This window comes from Schistocerca cancellata, chromosome 9 (assembly GCF_023864275.1).
Source record: "Schistocerca cancellata isolate TAMUIC-IGC-003103 chromosome 9, iqSchCanc2.1, whole genome shotgun sequence".
NCBI classification, from domain to species: Eukaryota; Metazoa; Arthropoda; class Insecta; order Orthoptera; family Acrididae; genus Schistocerca; species Schistocerca cancellata.
Genome location: NC_064634.1, coordinates 399264946 through 399287650, shown reverse-complemented (window position 1 = coordinate 399287650; position 22705 = coordinate 399264946). Strand labels below are relative to the sequence as shown.

General features: G+C 41.9%; 2 protein-coding genes across 2 annotated transcripts; both read left to right on the top strand.

The window, feature by feature from the left end:
• Positions 1-298: 298 nt before the first annotated feature.
• On the top strand, positions 299-19019 carry LOC126101448 (uncharacterized). Its single transcript, XM_049912102.1, has 2 exons — positions 299-326; positions 18316-19019. Exons 1-2 carry the CDS (start codon positions 299-301, stop codon positions 19017-19019), a joined length of 732 nt encoding a protein of 243 aa, XP_049768059.1.
• Positions 19020-19232: 213 nt separating this feature from the next.
• Positions 19233-20144, top strand: LOC126101447 (uncharacterized). The gene has a single exon (XM_049912101.1). It carries the CDS (start codon positions 19233-19235, stop codon positions 20142-20144), a length of 912 nt encoding a protein of 303 aa, XP_049768058.1.
• The last annotated feature ends 2561 nt before the right edge of the window (positions 20145-22705 follow it).

The window sequence follows — 22705 nt, the reverse complement described above, 5'->3', positions numbered from 1 at the left end:
CTGTGGAGGTGAGCCCATAATGGGTGGATAGTCACTGTGGAGGCGAGATGTGCACCCTTGTCAACATTAAGGTCCATCAGTTCTGTGCTTGTGTCTTGAGAGGTGTCGTAGATAGTGATCTCGAAATCATCAGGCTGCTTGCTTCCCATCTCCATTGGCAGCTGATTCTTTACTTTAGCCTTTGTTTTTATGTCTGGGGAATTTCAGAGTCACAGCCGCCCATGTGGTAGTGGCAACTCTGTATGGTGGACCAGTTTGAACCTGTGCAGGGGCAGGGACCCCTGCAACTTTGGCAACCATGGCCTCTTCTTGTGTTTTGCGTGAAGGTAAGGGCATTGAAGGAACTGCAGCAGCACAAGTGTATTGACAAACACAGTTAGTAGTGTTAACACAAGCACTCTCCATTTGTGTAGCAGCATTGGCCTTCTGAACTGGCTATTTAAGAACAGACACAAAGAAGATAGTGAACTTTAGGGGCTGCTTAGCCTTATTGACCCTTTTTGCCTCAGTACATAAGATACACTTAGCTGTTTTGATCTCCTGTAACTTCTTTTCTTCATGGGAGTCACTGCAGTCCCTACTCCAGACATGGTGATCCCCAGAGCAGTTTACACACTTTGGAGGAGATGAACAACCAACTCCTTCATGGGCAGTCTTAGCACATTTGCCACAGGTGGCTTCTCCCTTACATCCTAAGGTGGTGTGCCCAAAGAGCTGGCACTTAAAACAGCACATAGGATTGGGAAAATAAGGCTGCACACTGAGGCAGAAGAAATCTGCCTTAACACACCTGAAAGTTTTGTGCTGCTGACAGTCAGTATAAATGAATCTGATTTCATAAGATCATCATTCACCGTTTTCACTATGTTTTGTACATCAACAATTCCTTCCTGGAACAACTCGGCTTTCAGTTCTTTTTGGGTAATGTCAACTGGATCCCTGCAAGATATAACACCTTTGCTGTAATTCAAGGGTTTAGTGCAGTTCACTTTCAATTGTGTACTTCATGAGGCATTAAGCTTTCTGGATGTTGTTCACTTGTTGGGAATTACTTGTTTCTACCAACAGGGTCCCACTTTAAAAAATACCTGGCAGACTAAAACTGGTCCCATTTCGCAAGTGCTTGACAAATTTTAAAGTACCATTGATGCCCTCTAAACCTTTATGTATGTAGAAAGGTGATACTTACTCAAAGCTGCTCTCTTTTCATTAAACTATAAGAAACACATTCTGGCCACCAGCACATGTTCTCATACCAGAGAGTGAAAGACTCTGCATGATTCCCAAGTCTAGAGGACTGGTGATATGAGTCCTTTGTTCAATTGGGTGTTTTTAGTGGCCCACCCTCTCCACTGGGCAGAGGGGGATGGGCGAGGTGCAGACGGGGAGAGGGGGGTCAGAGGGGGAGAGGTGGGGCAGAGGGGGAGAGGTGGGTCAGAGGGGGAGAGGTGGGTCAGAGGGGGAGAGGTGGGTCAGAGGGGGAGAGGTGGGGCAGAGGGGGAGAGGTGGGGCAGAGGGGGAGAGGTGGGGCAGAGGGGGAGAGGTGGGGCAGAGGGGGACAGGTGGGGCAGAGGGGGAGAGGTGGGTCAGAGGGGGAGAGGTGGGTCAGAGGGGGAGAGGTGGGTCAGAGGGGGAGAGGTGGGTCAGAGGGGGAGAGGTGGGTCAGAGGGGGAGAGGTGGGTCAGAGGGGGAGAGGTGGGTCAGAGTGGGAGAGGTGGTTCAGAGGGGGAGAGGTGGTTCAGAGGGGGAGAGGTGGTTCAGAGGGGGAGAGGTGGGTCAGAGGGGGAGAGGTGGGTCAGAGGGGGATAGGTGGGTCAGAGGGGGAGAGGTGGGTAAGAGGGGGTTGGAGAGGGGGAGAGGTGGGTCAGAGGGGGTTGGAGAGGGGGAGAGGTGGTTCAGAGGGGGTTGGAGAGGAGGGAGAGGTGGGTCAGAGGGGGTTGTGGGTCAGAGGGGGTTGTGGGTCAGAGGGGGTTGTGGGTCAGAGGGGGTTGTGGGTCAGAGGGGGTTGTGGGTCAGAGGGGGTTGGAGAGGTGGGTCAGAGGGAGTTGGAGAGGTGGGTCAGAGGGGGTTGGAGAGGGGGAGAGGTGGGTCAGAGGGGGTTGGAGAGGTGGGTCAGAGGGGGTTGGAGAGGTGGGTCAGAGGGGGAGAGGTGGGTCAGAGGGGGAGAGGTGGGTCAGAGTGGGAGAGGTGGTTCAGAGGGGGAGAGGTGGTTCAGAGGGGGAGAGGTGGTTCAGAGGGGGAGAGGTGGGTCAGAGGGGGAGGTGGGTCAGAGGGGGAGAGGTGGGTCAGAGGGGGAGAGGTGGGTAAGAGGGGGTTGGAGAGGGGGAGAGGTGGGTCAGAGGGGGTTGGAGAGGGGGAGAGGTGGTTCAGAGGGGGTTGGAGAGGAGGGAGAGGTGGGTCAGAGGGGGTTGTGGGTCAGAGGGGGTTGTGGGTCAGAGGGGGTTGTGGGTCAGAGGGGGTTGTGGGTCAGAGGGGGTTGTGGGTCAGAGGGGGTTGGAGAGGTGGGTCAGAGGGGGTTGGAGAGGTGGGTCAGAGGGAGTTGGAGAGGTGGGTCAGAGGGGGTTGGAGAGGGGGAGAGGTGGGTCAGAGGGGGTTGGAGAGGTGGGTCAGAGGGGGTTGGAGAGGTGGGTCAGAGGGGGTTGGAGAGGTGGGTCAGAGGTGGTTGGAGAGGTGGGTCAGAGGGGGTTGGAGAGGGGGAGAGGTGGGGCTTAGGAGGGAGAGGGGAGGGAGAGGGGTGGCGGAGAGGAGGGAGAGAGGGGAGGGGGAGGGGAGGGGGAGGGGAGGGGGAGAGGAGGGGGAGAGTGAGAGGGTGGGGGGAGAGGAGGGAGAGAGAGGAGAGGGTGGGGGGAGAGGAGGAGAGGGTGGGGGGAGAGGAGGAGAGGGTGGGGGGGAGAGGAGGGAGAGAGAGGAGAGGGTGGGGGGGAGAGGTTGGGGGAGGAGAGGTTGGGTGGGGTGAGAGAGAGAGAGAGAGAGAGAGAGAGAGAGAGAGAGAGAGAGAGAGAGAGAGAGAGAGAGAGAGAGAGAATACATACCATCGTCATTTTTGTAGATATCCATGATGGTTTTCGGCATGCCCTCTCTCTGAACCCACGAAAAGTGATCCTGGATCATAAGGAATGGATTCTGAAACAGCAAGGAAAGACATTGGCTAAGTAAGAAAGGTGTACTCTCTCACACATGTATAGGGTGATTTTTTTAATGCATCCCTGCACATAAGCAATCACTTGTGAAGCAAATTTTTTTTTTCTAGTCAACTTTGTAAAATTAAGTTTATTGCTTGTGATAAAATGCATATCTGCTTATACAAGCAATATTTTACTTGCATGATAAATAACTTTGGAAAGCATATTGTTAATGATAATGAACTATAAGCTACTTTGTTACATATCAGTGTTGTTATTCGTAAAAAACCATGATCCTTTCTTCATTATGAAAGTTACTGTTGGATTGTTAAGAGGGTAGTATAGAAAAGTAAGTAATTTTTTTAACATATATATCATCAGTCACAATCATTCAGTGTTTTGTTGCCCCTCTCCCTTCCCCCTCCTGTACTGCCTAAATAATAGCTGTATATATGCCGTGCATTCAGCCTGAATTGCATTAGTTGCAATTAAAAACGTAGGCATTCCTACAGTACATTCATCTCCCCCCTGAGTTTATCCTTATAACGTTTTCAGATGCAGATTTGGTGTTGGATGAACACAGGCATTTATACACTATTTTAATTGTTTTGTATTCACACTGTGCTCATGCAAATGGTCAGTCACATTCTGGGGTCCTAATATAAGAATGCCAGCAGCTTAGTTTGTTGGCATGATCATTAAAGCATTGTCCAGTTTGTTTAAATTCTCCATACTGGAATGTTTAATGTATGTGAATGTGCCCACAGATTTTAACTTGAGCACTGCTTCTCCATAAATATCAACAGTTTATGCCCCACCCTGTAACATACAGATGTTAACAGGAGTATGCAATGGGTTGTATTCAGTCTTCACCTTTCTCTGTATTAACTCTATCATACTACACAAATTGTCCCATCTGTACCACACGCACTGCAGTCTAGTACCAAGATGCTGAATATTCTCTATTTCAATGGCAGCACCAAAGTCACTTGCATGCTAGGTCGACATTCTCATGTTTAGACACAGTTGCAGTCAGATTGTATGTATTAGCAAATAACAGTGTTCTGCTAGCTTAGGTGAGACTCAAGTTCCTGCTGTGGCTGTGCTACAGCATGGCTGAACAACAACAGGTGCAACAGGTCGAAAAGATGTCCAGTGGACAGTGACTGCTGTTCCTGCTGCTTTGGTGGTGCAGGTAATAGCACATCAAGGAACACCTTCATAATGCCTACTGACAGCTGTATTCTGTGGGTGGAGGAGGAGGAGTTGGGCATCAATAAAACCTTTACACCTTAAACTGAACTTCATAAGTATTTAAGCTTTCTATGGCTGGTGGCAAGTTACTGAAAATGTGCATTTCTCAACTGTGGACACATTTTTGGACCAAAGTAAATGGCTTTAAATTTTAATGAAGGTTATTTTTATTTCTAGTACTGATTTGAGGAACTGAGATGATGATCTGGGAAACAGATACATTATTTACGACAAATTTGCTAAGGGATAGATACACTGGGAAACAGTAAACAGTATTCTCAGTTTACTAATCAAGTGTCTGCAGAATGTCCTTGAATTCACACAACAAATAATTCACAAAATGCTTTCTGAAACCTTAGACCCAAAAAATAAAAAAAGATCTGATATGGTATGACTTTATGAACGTACACAAAGTAAGCCAGCTTTTTATGTCACCCTTGTCTGACAAATTTGCATTATAAATAATGGTTTGTTTAGGCTCTTAAGTGACTTGGTGGTTTGCTACTCCCAACTGAATTTATTATCTAACTGTAATCCCAAGAATTTAACCATGTCAACCTCTTCCATCTCCTTATCATATTTTACCTATATAGGCTACCATGAGCAAACATCTCTCAGTTCTGTACCACATATACTGTGTCTTTTAGAAGTTTAGTGGCAAATAACTGGTACAGAATTGTTTATTAATGTCAACAAAAATTTAATTAAGGAATCTTTCAAACATTATACTTTATTTCCTGTTCACTGCAGTGTTTCTACAGTGGTTTGAATATGGATCACAAGGAGAAGATACAGGAATCTCCCACTGTAAGGCATGAAACATGATGGCACTGACACAGGAAAATTCCTATTCATCATCACTGGTTTTGCTGCAATTTGTGGTATGTGCATATTTTGGCCAGAAATTAAAGTGACAGAAGTGGACCAAGAACTTAGAAAAAAATACTGTTTTTGGTGAGGATCAGGTGTAGCATGAGCCATTTATGTTAATGTAGTTTCCAAGAAGCAGTTGGCACAGCGAAAAGAGTGCAGAATGGTAAACTGAGGGTAATGGATTCAAGTTCCTGTGTTGAAACTTATTTTTATTTTAAATTTTTGTGTTACTTACAGTGCAAATAAACCCAAATCGTTCCTAGTATACTATGTCTATTAACATTTTTCTTATTTCCATGGACATATTGCAAGGTGTACATAAGAACTTCGAATATAAAATTAGATACTTTTATTATTTTATAGATGAAGATGTATACATGCTGGGCTGATATTCACCAGGAAAACAGGGGAAGCAGTAATTTTTGTGGCATCTTGCACACATTATAAATGCCACATTTTTACAATTATATGGTCACTTTAAAGTTTCTCTAGAAAAACAAACTTGGTTTACATTCATAAAAAGTTTCTCACTCATCACATAGTTCGGCAGTAAACCACGTGTAATGAACCATTTTGCAGCGTTTATCTCAGCAGGCTGTTGTCTGTCGTGGCTGCTTACATAGCACTGCAGTGGCATAAGAGGCAGCAGATGGCAGGTGTAAGCTCACACAGTGGCACTGACCACCAGGTCATCGACTGCTTTTTGCTAGGACACTGCCGTGGACACCAAAGTTGTGTGCCTGAGTAAACTCCAGCTGCTCTGCACAGGATGTAGACAGTAGTGCAGAGTTACGGCACGGTCTCACCGCCAGATGTAGACTGTAGATGCCAGTGTCCACTCACAGATTCAAGCTGGGGGGAGCATCCTTTAGCGTGTGTCCCGGGTACAACAAAGGTTGACAGTGTGCCAAACACCATCAGCTCAGCTCTCAGCAAGCTAGAGGTAGAAGTCCCTGAGACTTCACATCAGGGGAAGAACCACTGGCAGCTCACAGTAACCGGGTTCGGCATACCAGGAGGGCAGCAATCTCAAAGGTAAAAGTCAACTGTCAAATAATAAGCAGCACATCACAGTATCTGCATCATAGCTGGGTCATGGTAACTGGGTCGTGTACGGGCTCGGAAACACAAGTATTTATAGCCGTCCGTTTGACACAGTAATGGATGAGGATGAGCCCACATGTCCTCATTTTCTGGGCTCATTGGTATTCTTCGCTGAACCTCTGTGTCACAACAGTGGTTTTCAGTGCACATTATTACAGCATCGTGGTATGCTTTTAGAATGATGTTATGATCCATCCTCAGTGAGGTCACATTGCTCAATTAACAATTCAGACTCGAGCTCGAGCAAGGTGAAGCAATAGCTTCCAGGGGTGTGCCATATTATTTGCTGTACCAGCTTTCTGCCTGTTTTTCATTGTCATTACTACACAGTGCACTGGCCTTGTTTGACTTAACTTTACGTAAGCTGGAGAGAACTTAAAGAAAATTTTGCATTTGTCCACTATATCTTTTTTAGTTACAATAGTATGTTGACAAAATGTAAAGTTATTGAGACACAGAAGGCTATAAGTTATGACTACTAAAATTAGGCCAGTTGCAACACTATCATTCTCTCTCAGAAATATTTAAACCAGTTGACAAAGTCTATAAAGACTCTCACGTTGTATGGATGGGGGTAGAAGAGGGGCAGAAGATGATGAAGAGAGAAGGGTACACTGTTACCAATTTCGTCACCAATCATAGTGATAGTGGGTCATACAGAACATATAGTATCAGCCAGGACAAAACATATCCTAGATGAGCACCCTCTAAGTTTAACCAAGCATGCAATTTCAAAGAAGACCAGTTTTCTTGGATTCTAATATGCTCAATAATTTTTAACCCAGGCAAGTGGCATCTGAAAGGGACACAAACATACGCTGAAATATTAAAGATGACTAACATACACTGCCAAAACACCACCCCAAATGGATGGATAAAAAGCCTGGAAAGTTCGAAACAGAAGAATACTTTCAATTGGCTTTAGCTAGTAAAGGTAGCGTGGGAAAGGTATTGATATTCAGCATAAAAAAAACAATTATCTCTGGAGTATATATACTGCCAGAACCTCTACAAAATAACAGAACCGCTATGACCGTGGCATCAGCCACAGCAGGGAATACAGCTTCCACAAATGAAATGACACTGATCATTTAAAAGCTTCAAAAAAGACGTATCATTGGGTAAGTATTGAGACATGTGATCTGAGCTCCAAAAAACCCACAGACAAAACATTCCCAAATGGGGGCGTTATAATACAAAGTTCGGACAATTTATGGTAGGCTGATCTCTCAGGTTGAAACATTATTCATGATTTATAAAGCTTTCAGATTATTTTATGATCATGGATATTTTTATACCAAATTCGGCTAAGCCCTAAATTAAAAGGTAAAGAAGGGAAGGATGTTGTGCAGGTGTTTGAGCAATTACTGCAGGTGGAGATGAATCATTGTCCTGACAACCATGGAGGTAGGTTTTACAATAGGCGTTAGAAATCAGTAATGGAATGATATGGAATAAATTACTGTTTGAAAATTTCCCACATGAAAGCAAATACTGCTGTAGTATTAGAACAGCATAATTAAAAAAAAAAAAAAAAAAAAAAAAAAAAAAAAAAAAAAAAAAAAAAAACCAATTGCAGACGAGATTTAGTCTTCGAGGGTGTAACAAACTGCTGTACATTCTCCCATAAATTATTGGGGAATATAATAGAATTAAATGTCACAGGATTAAAATGAGACCAATTGGTGTTCATGATGAGTTTCTAAATACAATATACAATCGTATTATGATGGTGGAGCCACTTAAGCAGAAATTCAATGTACATGGTTGAGTGCCTATTTCATAATACAAAACTGCGGCTTTCCCACAGTGTTAACACGATTTCCCATCAGGTCACTGAAGTTGAACGCTGCTGGGCTGGGCTAGCAACTGGCTGGGTTACCGCCTGGGTCTGCCGAGTGCTGTTGGCAAACGGGGTGCACTCAGCCCTTGTGAGGCCAATTGAGGAGCTACTTAATTGAGAAGTATCAGCACTGGTCACAAAAATTGACCACAGCCTTAATTCAATTTCGAGCTTAGAGCTTACAGCGCCTTATGTTCACAGTTTTACTTTGCAATATGTCAAGCAATATACGTGTATGCTGGGAAATCGATCTGTACAGCTGCAGTAGAAAACGAAAAGTCTGATCATCCAGTATACTATTTAGCCAAATTGCTTTATGTAAAGAATTATCATCCAACCCTTCATCATTTATCACGTCATTAAATGCTGTCTCAGGTCTATACAGTGAAGAATAATAGTTTTATGAGAGCTTGGTAGTTTAAATTCCATTTTCCTCAGAACATTTCTGTACTGGAACGGCTAAAGATGCTTGAAATCTTGAAGATTTTGTATTGCTTGCGCTTTTTTTTTTTTACACGCACAGAGCAGTGGATGAAGAGAGCATGAGGATATGCTTGCTTCACAATAGAATGGTCACTGTAATTTTTCCCTGCCATTGCATTGCAGCCGCCCGCGATGCTTATTGTTTTTACCAGCATTCCAACTGCTTGGCACTTGCAACACATCAGTGGCTACGGCTTGCGCACTCTGGTCTTTGGGTACGTCATAAAACCCTTCGAATCTCTCTTGTATTTCTCCTGGTTCGTTATTTACAAAACGAAAAATTACAATCATTTGACTTCCAGTTGAGACATTCGTTGTTCCGTCGCCTTGTACTGATATGAGGACAATTTTTAACTTCACTTGAAATTCATCCTTCAACAACATCCGTAATACAACATATTAATTCAGTCTGTGTGTCAGAGGAAGTGCCCTTAAATATTCATTCGGATGTTAAACGATCTTTCTTGGATGGTGTTTCTTCTGCCAAGAGACCCAAAAGTTCTAAATAATTTCCTTTATTTATCGATAGTTCAGATTCGTCGTGATTTCGAGAGCTAACGCTTGCCGTGCTAAAAAACAGATAATCGAAATAACTCTCTTCATTAGATTTCTGTATCAATTAAACCTTTTAATGTTTCAAATCTCCCGGGCCTGTTGCTTCTGAAAGAGTATAGGTAGTTCTTACTGTTTCTTGAAATTACTGCATCGGTCGCAATGCTCCTCATCCATAACGGATAAAAGTTTTAGTTCTTTACCTAGCTGATTGTATTTAACAACTGCTGTAATATGGGAAATGCAACATTCACCCTTTATAGCTTGCGAAAGGAAATTTTTGAAGACTCTACGTCTATTTCCCACTTCCGCCGTTTAAAACTGCCCATTCCAAATTGTACGCATAAAAATAAAAAGTATGTTGCTTACAGCACTGCTACTTAACCACGGTTTTGAATTGTACCATTGTGTTCGGAAATGACTTACTAATTTCCCGTTAATACTTAATAGACAGCGTCGCCTTTCCTTCTTTCATCCAGATTTTACCTTCCAGAAACAAACATGAGAAGAATGCAGGGTTTGTAACTAAAAAGTTCATTAGATCTTGTGATGAAATAAATGAGTCCATGGCAGCTAGAGCTAGTAAGCAATATCATGCGTTACGAGATAATGATTTAAAATTTACAGAACTTAGTTTTCCTTTCGACAAAACAATGATAAAAAAATAGACGATGAGACCTGACTACACTGACTACAATATTCGTGTTCCAGGTTTCACAACGAGCACGCCTGGTACTGTTCACATTAGTGGTGGGCAGGAAATCGCGTATCTGTTAGAAATCACAGTGACTGAGAAGTCACAGATATCACAGTAGCAACTTTACAGAATCTAACTGCGATTTCAGTCACAGTTAGCAGTCGCAAGTAGTATTTCATATTCAAAGACGTGAGCCATCTATTGCTCGAATTTAGCACTGCTTTCTGCGATTTCAGTGACAAGTCGCAACTAAGAGTCGCAAGTAGCAACTAAAAAGCGCGGTTAACAGTGGCATCTGTTGGCCAAAGTTCGTACTACGTCCATCTCTTCGATACGGTATCGGGTCTAACTGCGATTTCCGTGACAAATCGCAACTAAGAGTCGCAAGTAGCAACTAGAAAGCGCGGTTAACAGTGCCATCTTTTGGCCAAAGTTCGTACTACGTCCATCTCTGCTATGCGGTATCAAGTCTAACTGCGATTTCCGTGACAAGTCGCAACTAAGAGTCGCAAGTAGCAACTAAAAAGCGCAGTTAGCACTGCCATCTGTTGAGCAAAGTTCATACTACGCTATTCGCTACCGAGTCAAACTGCGATTTCTGTGACAAATCGCAACTAAGAGTCGCAAGTAGCAACTAAAAAGCGCAGTTAACATACTTTTCCTAGTGTCATCTGTTGACCGACGTACGTACTTCGTTATGAGAGCCTTGTGCCTCACGAGTTCGATGTGCTGTGTGTGCATATGAAGGGCTTATTTCAATAGTGGTACAAGTCCATTTTTGTTCATTTTGAGATACAGAGTCGTAAAGTTAAATGAGCGCTGACAAATCTGCATTTGAGATACCAGAAATATTCAAGCATATGGCTTCTTGCTAGAGATGAACCTTTATTTATGTTTGTTTGGATCACTAATTTCAGACGCATTATAGACAGAAAAGTGGAGGTGATGGACTTGTACCACTATTGAAATAAGCCCTTCATATTATATGACGACATGCACATTCAGCATCAGTTATGGTTGGTCAAATACTGCTGTGACTCTGAATGTATTATATTAATAAGAAACAACATTGCCTTTTTCTCCTGAAAATATCTAGTAACGTAACAAATGTGTTTGATTCTGCTTCCAATATGACAGTTTTGGTTAATACTCCACATGCCTACAGGACTTTGTAGTGTTAACACAGCAGAACTCAGACATCTGTATAAGTGTAGAGAAATGAAAACAGTCATATGAATGCCTCACTTTTGTTCCGACACAGTTCAAGACTCGGGAGAAAAGTTTTACACCTGGTGTTCTACATGGCAACTTCACACACAAGAACTTTTTGCCGACACTACTACCACCTACATAAGTAAGCTTTTCCTGTGTTACTTTCAAGTAATGCACTTAAGCTATTCCTGATTTAACTGGAAGATCTGTACTTCCCACTTTCATATCAACAGCCTCAAAATGCATATTGTAGACTTCGGGATAAGTTACAGGTCAGTGTCACACCAAGATTGTGGTGAATGGGGGGGGGGGGGGGCATGTCACTCTCCAACAAGTGTTTACCAATAAGTAAGTGGCGGAAAATTATGGGTATAGGGCGGCTTAAACATGTGGAAAATTAGATTTTTATTATTCACTCACTGTATTTGACATTTATTAATCCTTTAAAATCGCACAACAACTTCAATAAAACACAGTTTAATCATTCACACACTTATTTCACAATTATTTCACTTTTAAACTGCAAATCCTCTAAGAACTGTCTTGAATCTTCACTAGTCTCTCTCAAAAACAGCCTTGATGTGGATAGATACGTACAGCAACCAGTAATCAGAGTCAGAACTGTGTCTGCAAAAACACAAAGATTATTAAACAATTTTTGCTGTCATTAATTACTAGCAATATAATTGACAGAGTAGATTGCTAATATTTGCTATAATGAATATCACATTTGCAAGAACGATCACACTGAAGTAATTAAGTCCATCGAAACGCTTAGAAACTAACCTCTCGTCTGACGAAAACGGTCTAAAGACACAGTGGCAATTTCTTCAGATCTGTTGACAATGATATTTTGAGTTATCACTTTACTGAGTGACTGAAATGTAGTTCAGGTACCTGTGAACATAACAATATGTTACAATTCATTTTCTAAATACGAACTATTACGGTACTGTACGTCTACTTACATATTAATTACACTATTAATATTTTCACAGTTGTTTCTTTAATACAAAATTAAAGCCAACGGAAGAAAAAACGTAAAACATACTTGCCAAAGACAGGTTTGTTGAGATGCAATTTTCTGTGTTGACAGATGTAACTTTCTCATACGGTGGTAAGTCGCAGAAATCGCAGGAATCACAGAAATCGCAGAAGTAGCAGAAGTCACAGAAATCGCAGAAATCGCAGAAGTAGCAGAAGTCACAGAAATCGCAGAAGTAGCAGAAATCGCGGAAATAGCAGAAATCGCAGAAATAGCAGTGGCGGAGGGATACACGACCTATGTTCCTTAACTGCGACTCTTAACTGCGACAAATCACAGTTAAGAATCACAGATACTCAAAAGTAGCATTCACAGAAATCACTGATATCGGAAAATCGCAGTTTAGCCCATCACTAGTTCACATGAAGCCGTATAGACATGCTACGGAACTCTCAACATTTGAAATAAATAAGGCTATTATATTTTAATCCGAGGCACAATAAAAGTACATAGGCTGTTTCCTGTCATCTTGCAGCAACATCCAATGATACACTCACATTTATTTTCTATGACTTATGAATGTCTTTTCGTTCTTTGTGTTTATTTTAAAGAATTAAGAGTTATTGATTTCACAGTCTGCCTTGCTTGCTGCTAGCGTGCTAGAGGATGCGATGTAGCGCTATCTGTTAGGGAACTGCTGAATGACTTGCCATTGTACTCTGGAGTGTATCGGTATCCACCTGCTGGCGAGAAGTAGAAACAAATCAAACACGGCATTATGCTGGCGGGTGCACACAATACACGAAGTTCAGAGGTAAAATATTTGTAAACATTTACGAGGGACTCGATCACATGGGATTAAATTCAGTTTGGACGAATTATTTTGGGATTTTTTGGGTAGGTTCAGCCTTTTTAGCCTTAATGGACGCTTCCACGCCCATTTTACCGTACTGTTGAATACTGAAACCACTGAAGGTATTAATTACAGTCAGTTGTCTGGTGATCTCTGAGCTCCTTCCACATCCGAATTCGAGAAATACAGTTCAGTCCTGGAACTGTCATATGCTACGTCGATAATGACTTTATCAACAACAGAATCCACGAAGCCACCCAGGCGCCGCATTTTCTCCTCATCCTTTATGATGTGCCGTTCTATATCCCACCAGTGTTAGGCAGTGACATACGAGAAAGCTCCGTGCGTTAGTTGCAGTATGTCTGGCAGCTCAACAATCTTCTTATTTCTCGGACCAAATCCCTTAACTTGGCGCCAGGTTAGTTATGTTGGGTTCATATTGTAGTGGTAAAGTGGAAAATGTAAAAATGCAGCATTTGTATGCTGTGCTCGATGCTGTGTAAATTATTCTTTTTCGTGTTCTTACGACACTTATCAGTCTGGTTCGTATGAAACTGCAAACTGTGGTATAAAACAATGGACATAGTCTAAATAAGGATTATTTCATTTTTGTCTTAAGAATTACATTGTTACGTTTTCTTACTGTAAGTGACCTTTGTTAACAATCTTTCATAAAATGTGGATAATTACGAATTTATATTTGAAATGAAAACAGGAATTTAGCGTAAAGTATGTACTTATAAACAAGATGACGTGCATTATTCATCAAAATGACGGATTTCACAATTACGAGATATAGATATTTCAAATTGAACGAAAAAAAGGGGTGATCAAGGCGAGACTCAAACCAGTATTCCAAGAACTGCAGATGATTTTCAGTCTACTAATCTCTACATCCACTGTCAATATTTGGCTCAACTGTATCAAATTCAGTACTACATTGCGACAGTCAGAGCACAACAGCACAGAGACTATGACCGTACACGATTTTTGAAATAAAAGTTTCATAGCTAAGTAAAACATTGATGGCTGTTAATACATTATAATATATTAAAGTTCATTTAACGTAACTTAGAAATATTATATATAATACACAAGTAGGACCTACTTCCAAGAGCGTACCAACACCAGTGTACATGTGTTACTGTTTCTGACCGATCATAGCGTCTGTGTTTGTTTACATCAGGTTCATTCTTATTACGAACAGAGAATAGTATAGCTTCGCCACATGTGTGAAATCAACCGCCAACTGTATCAGCGCCGGCCGGCCACCTGTAGGAAGTGTGCTGTGCACACGGCACGGTTTCCGCCACACTGTCTGCCGGCGATTCTCGCCCACACACGCGCACAGCAGCGCTGACTCAATATGTTCTTTTAGTTTGTACCGCTCACATCAGTTGTTCTGTGTACTGCTTGTACTGTATCTTCTGTAGGATTCTTTTGTCTTGTTATGACAATTCGCGAGAGGCTTATTTCTGTTATTGTTCAGAGGTTTATGAATAACGCCATATTTGTGTTACTTGGACCGGTTTTGTGTATTACTTTGTTACTTCACGATTCGTAACGAGTTTGGAACGGTTTCCAAGTGTGCTGTCTATAACTGCGGTTTCATCAGGTTTAGTCATTGTGGATACCATGCTAACAACCCTGATTTTACAGCTTACTTCGGCAGTGATCACTTTGTTGGCTTCCAGTAACAGACAGGGTACCGTTCCACCAGTCTACCCACCGACTTTTCCTCCGTATGAAGATGTAGCCGAGGATTGGGAAGCATTTTTTTTGGCTTTCGGTGTGACAGCCTCTAATTTGTACGAGGATTCTCTCGTGGATTCCATCTAACGAGGGACATTCTGGGAGGTGTGTGGCTGTGTTAGATGATACGGGTGCTTGCCATGTAGTGTTTTCTTTTTCCAATTTACTTTCTTCGTATCTGTTGATGTTATGTGATCTAAAGGGTTGTATAAGTGGTTATGAAATTGCAGTGGTGTAGCCGATGTATTTATATGAGTGATTGCTTTGTGTATTTTGCTAGTTCCTGCTCGTTCTAGAAAGAATTTTCTTAAATTGTCTACCTGTCCATAATGTAGGTTTTTTATGTCGATAAATCCCCTTCCTCCTTCCTTTCTGCGTAATGTGAATCTTTCAGTTGCTGAATGTATGTGATGTATTCTATATTTGTGGCATTGTGATCGTGTAAGTGTATTGAGTGCTTGTAGGTCTGTGTTACTCCATTTCACTACTCCAAATGAGTTGGTCAATATTGGTATAGCATAAGTATTTATAGCTTTTGTCTTGTTTCTTGCTGTCAATTGTTTTCAGTATTTTTGTTAGTCTTTGTCTATATTTTTCTTTTAGTTCTTCTTTAATATTTGTATTATCTATTCCTATTTCTTGTATGTACCCTAGATATTTATAGGCATCTGTTTTTTCCATCGCTTCTATGCAGTCGCTGTGGTTATCCAATATGTAATCTCCCTGTTTAGTGTGTTTTCCCTTGTCTATGCTATTTTTCTTACATTTGTCTGTTCCAAAAGCCATATTTATATCATTGCTGAATACTTCTGTTATCTTTAGTAATTGGTTGAGTTGTTGATTTGTTGCTGCCAGTAGTTTTAGATCATCCATGTCTAGCAAATGTGTGATTTTGTGTGGGTATGTTCCAGTAATATTGTATCAATAATTTGTATTATTTAGCATGTTGGATAGTGGGTTCAGAGCAAGGCAGAACCACAAAGGACTTAATGAGTCTCCTTGGTATATTCCACGCTTAATCTGTATTGGCTGTGATGTGATATTATTTGAATTTGTTTGGATATTAAGTGTGGTTTTCCAATTTTTCATTACTGTGTTTAAGAACTGTATCAATTTAGGATCTACTTTGTATATTTCCAATATTTGTAGTAACCATGAGTGGGGTACACTATCAAAAGCTTTTTGGTAATCAATGTATGTGTAGTGTAGTGACCTTTGTTTAGTTTTAGCTTGATATGTCACCTCTGCATCTGTTATCAGTTGCTCTTTACATCCTCGCGCTCCTTTGCAACAGCCTTTTTGTTCTTCATTTATGATTTTGTTCTGTGTTGTATGTGTCATTAATTTCTGTGTAATGACTGAAGTTAATATTTTGTATATTGCTGGTAGGCATGTTATGGGGCGATATTTAGCTGGGTTTGCTGTGTCTGCTTGATCTTTAGGTTTCAGATAAGTTTTTCCATGTGTAAATGTATCAGGGAATGTGTATGGGTCTGCAATGTAACTGTTAAATAATTTAGTTAGATGTGAATGTGTTGAGGTGAACTTCTTTAGCCAGAAATTTGCTATTTTATCTTTTCCAGGGGCTTTCCAATTGTGAGTAGAATTAATTGCTTGGGTGACTTCATGTTGCAAAATTATCACTTCAGGCATTTGTGGTATCATCTTGTATGTGTGTGTTTCTGCTTGTATCCACTGTGCATGCCTGTTATGTTGTACCGGGTTTGACCATATGTTGCTCCAGAAGTGTTCCATGTCTGTTATGTTTGGTGGATTGTCTGTTTTAATGTGTGTGTTATCTATTGTCTGGTAAAATTTCTTTTGGTTTGTGTTGAATGTTTGGTTTTATTTCCTTCTATTTTCACTTCTTTTGTATCTTCTAAGTCGTTTGGCCAATGCTTGTAATTTCTGCTTCTTTTCATCTATTTGCTCTATCGCTTCTTGTTGTGAGATTTTACCTAACCTTTTTCGTTTTTTTCCTGACATTTCATTTAGGAAAAAAAAAAACGAAAAAGGTTAGGTAAAATCTCACAACAAGAAGCGATAGAGCAATTAGATGAAAAGAAGCAGAAATTATTATTATTATTATTATTATTATTATTATTATTATTATCATCATCATTATCATTATTATTAATTGTTCCTGTGTGTTGGTCCATGTCTAACGCTTCCTTGTCTTTGTTTAGCAGCAGCCCTCGACACGTCCAAGGCAGCAGGGTCGAGTGCCAATGTGCCAATTCTGCCAAGTCTGGACCTGTAGCAACCTCGGCAGCCATCCTGTCGAGACCTGTAGCTGCCTCTAGACCTGTGGCGGCAACAACCTCCAGTACATCTGAACCAGTAGTGGCCATGTGGGATCCTGTAGTGCACACAGCCCACTTGCTGGAGCAGGACACAGAGCTGCTGTCGTCTGTGTCATAGTGCAACCAGAGAGCGCAGATGATGTGGATAAGAAGGCATCGAGTGTACCCATGCTTTTCACTTCAACATCCAATTTAACTCACAGAGGAATGAAATGTGTAAATGTTGGTACAGAAACACATCATGCGTGGGGCTTGCATGCGAGAATGGAAATGGAAAATGCATTGAGGGGTGTTAATGTGCCAATTCCCGACTTCGACTGGGATGAAATATGTCGTGCAGAGCACTACATCAATCAGCAGATGACTACACAGTATTATCCAACTCGTTCTCCCAGAAATTTGCCTTACTGGTGTGACAATTTCTGTTACAACAGTGTATGATGACTGTGCATTATGTGTGAAATTGGATGACAACTGTGTTTATCTAAACATGCCTCAGTTATGAAGTTATACGATCTGGATACTGTGGTACGTCTTGCATTGGAGTGACAATCACTGGTTGCCAAGCATAGACTCTGCATACAATGGTTATGGAAACTCCCTAGTGTGCATAGTGTACAGGTTGATGATTTGAAGCAGCACCTTTGTTTGAACATGAATGCTGAACCCAAAGAGAAACAGATTAAATGTGTGTGAAAAAACCTGAGTACTGTGAGGCATCTATTCGCTTGAGGTAGATACGCGTTAAATTTATCGCATGTAAAAAAGCTTTATTTGGCAAGTACTACACAGGCACGAAGAAGAAGATGCATAAAGAATGTAATGATATTCCTGAAACACTACACCCTGTGTATGATATTTGAATAGATAATGCATATATATATATATATATATATATATATATATATATATATATATATAAATCTCAAACCGTGTTTATGTTTTATTTCTTACCTCTCTCATTATAGTCAAAGTATTACAATTATTCATCTTTTTTTCAATGTTATACTAGTTATTGAGATAATGATTGATCAAGTTACTCTTCATGGGTAAAATACTGTATATAGCTGTTTTCTGTGAGTAGTCAATATAGCTCAGTCGGTTAAGTGATTGACCTATAGTGGCTACACATACTATTACTGTTCCTTCCAGTGTGTGTATTTATACGTATATGTCAACTACTTGTCAGTACCTGGCATAATTAGTATTATGGCAGGGTGGGTGAAACATCCTCATCACAAGGACTTTGTTGTCGGTGACTGGTCCTATGAAGATGCAAAAGACGACCCGGAGAAGAAAAAGACGACCCGGAGAAGAAAAAGACGACCCGGAGAAGAAAAAGACGACCCGGAGAAGAAAAAGACGACCCGGAGAAGAAAAAGACGACCCGGAGAAGAAAAAGACGACCCGGAGAAGAAAAAGACGACCCGGAGAAGAAAAAGACGACCCGGAGAAGAAAAAGACGACCCGGAGAAGAAGAAGAAAAAGACGACCCGGAGAAGAAGAAGAAAAAGACGACCCGGAGAAGAAGAAGAAAAAGACGACCCGGAGAAGAAGAAGAAAAAGACGACCCGGAGAAGAAGGAGAAAAAGACGACCCGGAGAAGAAGGAGAAAAAGACGACCCGGAGAAGAAGGAGAAAAAGACGACCCGGAGAAGAAGGAGAAAAAGACGACCCGGAGAAGAAGGAGAAAAAGACGACCCGGAGAAGAAGGAGAAAAAGACGACCCGGAGAAGAAGGAGAAAAAGACGACCCGGAGAAGAAGGAGAAAAAGACGACCCGGAGAAGAAGGAGAAAAAGAAGACCCGGAGAAGAAGGAGAAAAAGAAGACCCGGAGAAGAAGGAGAAAAAGATGACCCGGAGAAGAAGAAGAAAAAGATGACCCGGAGAAGAAGAAGAAAAAGAAGACCCGGAGAAGAAGAAGAAAAAGATGACCCGGAGAAGAAGAAGAAAAAGATGACCCGGAGAAGAAGAAGAAAAAGATGACCCAGAGAAGAAGAAGAAAAAGATGACCCGGAGAAGAAGAAGAAAAAGATGACCCGGAGAAGAAGAAGAAAAAGATGACCCGGAGAAGAAGAAGAAAAAGATGACCCGGAGAAGAAGAAAAAGATGACCCGGAGAAGAAGAAAAAGATGACCCGGAGAAGCAGAAAAAGATGAGCCAGAGAAGAAAAAAGGTGACCCTTAGAAGAAAAAAAAGATGACCCGGAGAAGAAGAAAAAGAAGACCCGGAGAAGAAGAAAAAGAAGACCCGGAGAAGAAGAAAAAGAAGACCCGGAGAAGAAGAAAAAGAAGACCCGGAGAAGAAGAAAAAGAAGACCCGGAGAAGAAGAAACAGAAGACCCGGAGAAGAAGAAACAGAAGACCCGGAGAAGAAGAAACAGAAGACCCGGAGAAGAAGAAACAGAAGACCCGGAGAAGAAGAAACAGAAGACCCGGAGAAGAAGAACAGAAGACCCGGAGAAGAAGAAACAGAAGACCCGGAGAAGAAGAAACAGAAGACCCGGAGAAGAAGAAACAGAAGACCCGGAGAAGAAGAAACAGAAGACCCAGAGAAGAAGAAACAGAAGACCCAGAGAAGAAGAAACAGAAGACCCAGAGAAGAAGAAACAGAAGACCCAGAGAAGAAGAAACAGAAGACCCAGAGAAGAAGAAACAGAAGACCCAGAGAAGAAGAAACAGAAGACCCAGAGAAGAAGAAACAGAAGACCCAGAGAAGAAGAAACAGAAGACCCAGAGAAGAAGAAACAGAAGACCCAGAGAAGAAGAAACAGAAGACCCAGAGAAGAAGAAACAGAAGACCCAGAGAAGAAGAAACAGAAGACCCAGAGAAGAAGAAACAGAAGACCCAGAGAAGAAGAAACAGAAGACCCAGAGAAGAAGAAACAGAAGACCCAGAGAAGAAGAAACAGAAGACCCAGAGAAGAAGAAACAGAAGACCCAGAGAAGAAGAAACAGAAGACCCAGAGAAGAAGAAACAGAAGACCCAGAGAAGAAGAAACAGAAGACCCAGAGAAGAAGAAACAGAAGACCCAGAGAAGAAGAAACAGAAGACCCAGAGAAGAAGAAACAGAAGACCCAGAGAAGAAGAAACAGAAGACCCAGAGATTAAGAAACAGAAGACCCAGAGAAGAAGAAACAGAAGACCCAGAGAAGAAGAAACAGAAGACCCAGAGAAGAAGAAACAGAAGACCCAGAGAAGAAGAAACAGAAGACCCAGAGAAGAAGAAACAGAAGACCCAGAGAAGAAGAAACAGAAGACCCAGAGAAGAAGAAACAGAAGACCCAGAGAAGAAGAAACAGAAGACCCAGAGAAGAAGAAACAGAAGACCCAGAGAAGAAGAAACAGAAGACCCAGAGAAGAAGAAACAGAAGACCCAGAGAAGAAGAAACAGAAGACCCGGAGAAGAAGAAACAGAAGACCCGGAGAAGAAGAAACAGAAGACCCGGAGAAGAAGAAACAGAAGACCCGGAGAAGAAGAAACAGAAGACCCGGAGAAGAAGAAACAGAAGACCCGGAGAAGAAGAAACAGAAGACCCGGAGAAGAAGAAACAGACGACCCGGAGAAGAAGAAACAGACGACCCGGAGAAGAAGAAACAGACGACCCGGAGAAGAAACAGACGACCCGGAGAAGAAACAGACGACCCGGAGAAGAAACAGACCACCCGGAGAAGAAACAGAAGACCCGGAGAAGAAACAGAAGACCCGGAGAAGAAACAGAAGACCCGGAGAAGAAACAGAAGACCCGGAGAAGAAACAGAAGATCCGGAGAAGAAACAGAAGATCCGGAGAAGAAACAGAAGATCCGGAGAAGAAACAGACGACCCGGAGAAGAAACAGACGACCCGGAGAAGAAACAGACGACCCGGAGAAGAAACAGACGACCCGGAGAAGAAACAGACGACCCGGAGAAGAAACAGACGACCCGGAGAAGAAACAGAAGACCCGGAGAAGAAACAGAAGACCCGGAGAAGAAACAGAAGACCCGGAGAAGAAACAGAAGACCCGGAGAAGAAACAGAAGACCCGGAGAAGAAACAGAAGACCCGGAGAAGAAACAGAAGACCCGGAGAAGAAACAGAAGACCCGGAGAAGAAACAGAAGACCCGGAGAAGAAACAGAAGACCCGGAGAAGAAACAGAAGACCCGGAGAAGAAACAGAAGACCCGGAGAAGAAACAGAAGACCCGGAGAAGAAACAGAAGACCCGGAGAAGAAACAGAAGACCCGGAGAAGAAACAGAAGACCCGGAGAAGAAACAGAAGACCAGAAGAAGAAAAAGAACGGAATTCTCCTTCCTGATAATATATGAACAATTATTATAGGTCCATCCAACTGTCAGAAGACTAATGTCCTGATTACGCTGCTAACACAAGTAGATGGAGTCTTATTTGAATATGTTTGTGTATTCTCAAAAACACTGTTTCAACCCAAGTGTAGCTATTACATGAGATATTGCATGGTGTAGATGGTGTTACATACACGACATTTGGTGAAAGCAGTGATATCCCTCCTCTTGAAAAAGCAAAGCCAAACACTGTCTTCATATCTGGCGATGTTGCTGTGGAAAACCAAGACCAATTTCGAAAGTATTTTTGTTTCGGTCGTCATACGAGTGCTGAAGTATTTTACCTAAGCCAAACATATTCCAGAATCCCGAAACAGTTGGTTAGGGATAATGCAGACCTCATTATAGACTTCAAACAAGACAATTTGAATTTAAAACACATTTACCGGGCACGTGTCTGAATAGATATGTCGTTCAATGATTTTGTAAAGGTATGTGCCGGTTGCTGGAATCATTCACAGTACGCGTTTCTCGTTATTGATAAAACAAGAAAACAGTGATGGTAGGGACACGCGAAACTTTCAACAGGTTCTGTATATATATAGCACGGTAAGAAAGGTTGTACATCAGTCTACGCTACACCATGGACAAATTCGCGCGCATGTCTAGCTCTCAACCCGACTAAATGGGTATACACAGACAGAACATTCGCCTGTATATGGGTGCGAAAACTCAGGCTAATGTGCATCAAGTTGGAGGTATGCGCAGGGAACTAGAGACTATTACGAGACTCTTCTGAGAACGGTGAATGTGTTAAATGAGTTAATGAAGTCGGTAAGAATGTAACCATATTAACTGAAAATATCCAGGCTATTAAGGGGAAAATAGATGTGGGGTTCCTTTTTGTTGAGAAGGGGGATCAGGTACATAGTAAGAGGAAGAGGAAAATGAGCTGATACATAAAGCCTAACGCTGCGGAGATGTCTGACTGATACACCGAGATGTCGACGAAGCAGAAAGTGATTCAAGCGCGGAAAGCAGTTCGTGAGAAATTATAGTTGCAGATGTTAGGGCATATGGATCGACTGCAAACATTAAGAAAGACCTTTACGCTGGTTACTGAATCTCTCCTACAGCTCTCAGAAAAAAGAAAATCACACGATAACGATGGTGTTGCCATTAACTAATTCATTATCCGTCACGCCCCTGGTCAAATAGACAGAACATTCGGCGTTAGCAGGGGAAGACCGTACATGATGACGCAATACAGACTTGTGATAGACGGTTTGAGAGAACACCCAGATTAATCTTATTTTCCTAAGACCTACCAAAAATCTATAAATTATTTAATTAATTGTAGTGAAACGTAACGTAAAATACGGAAC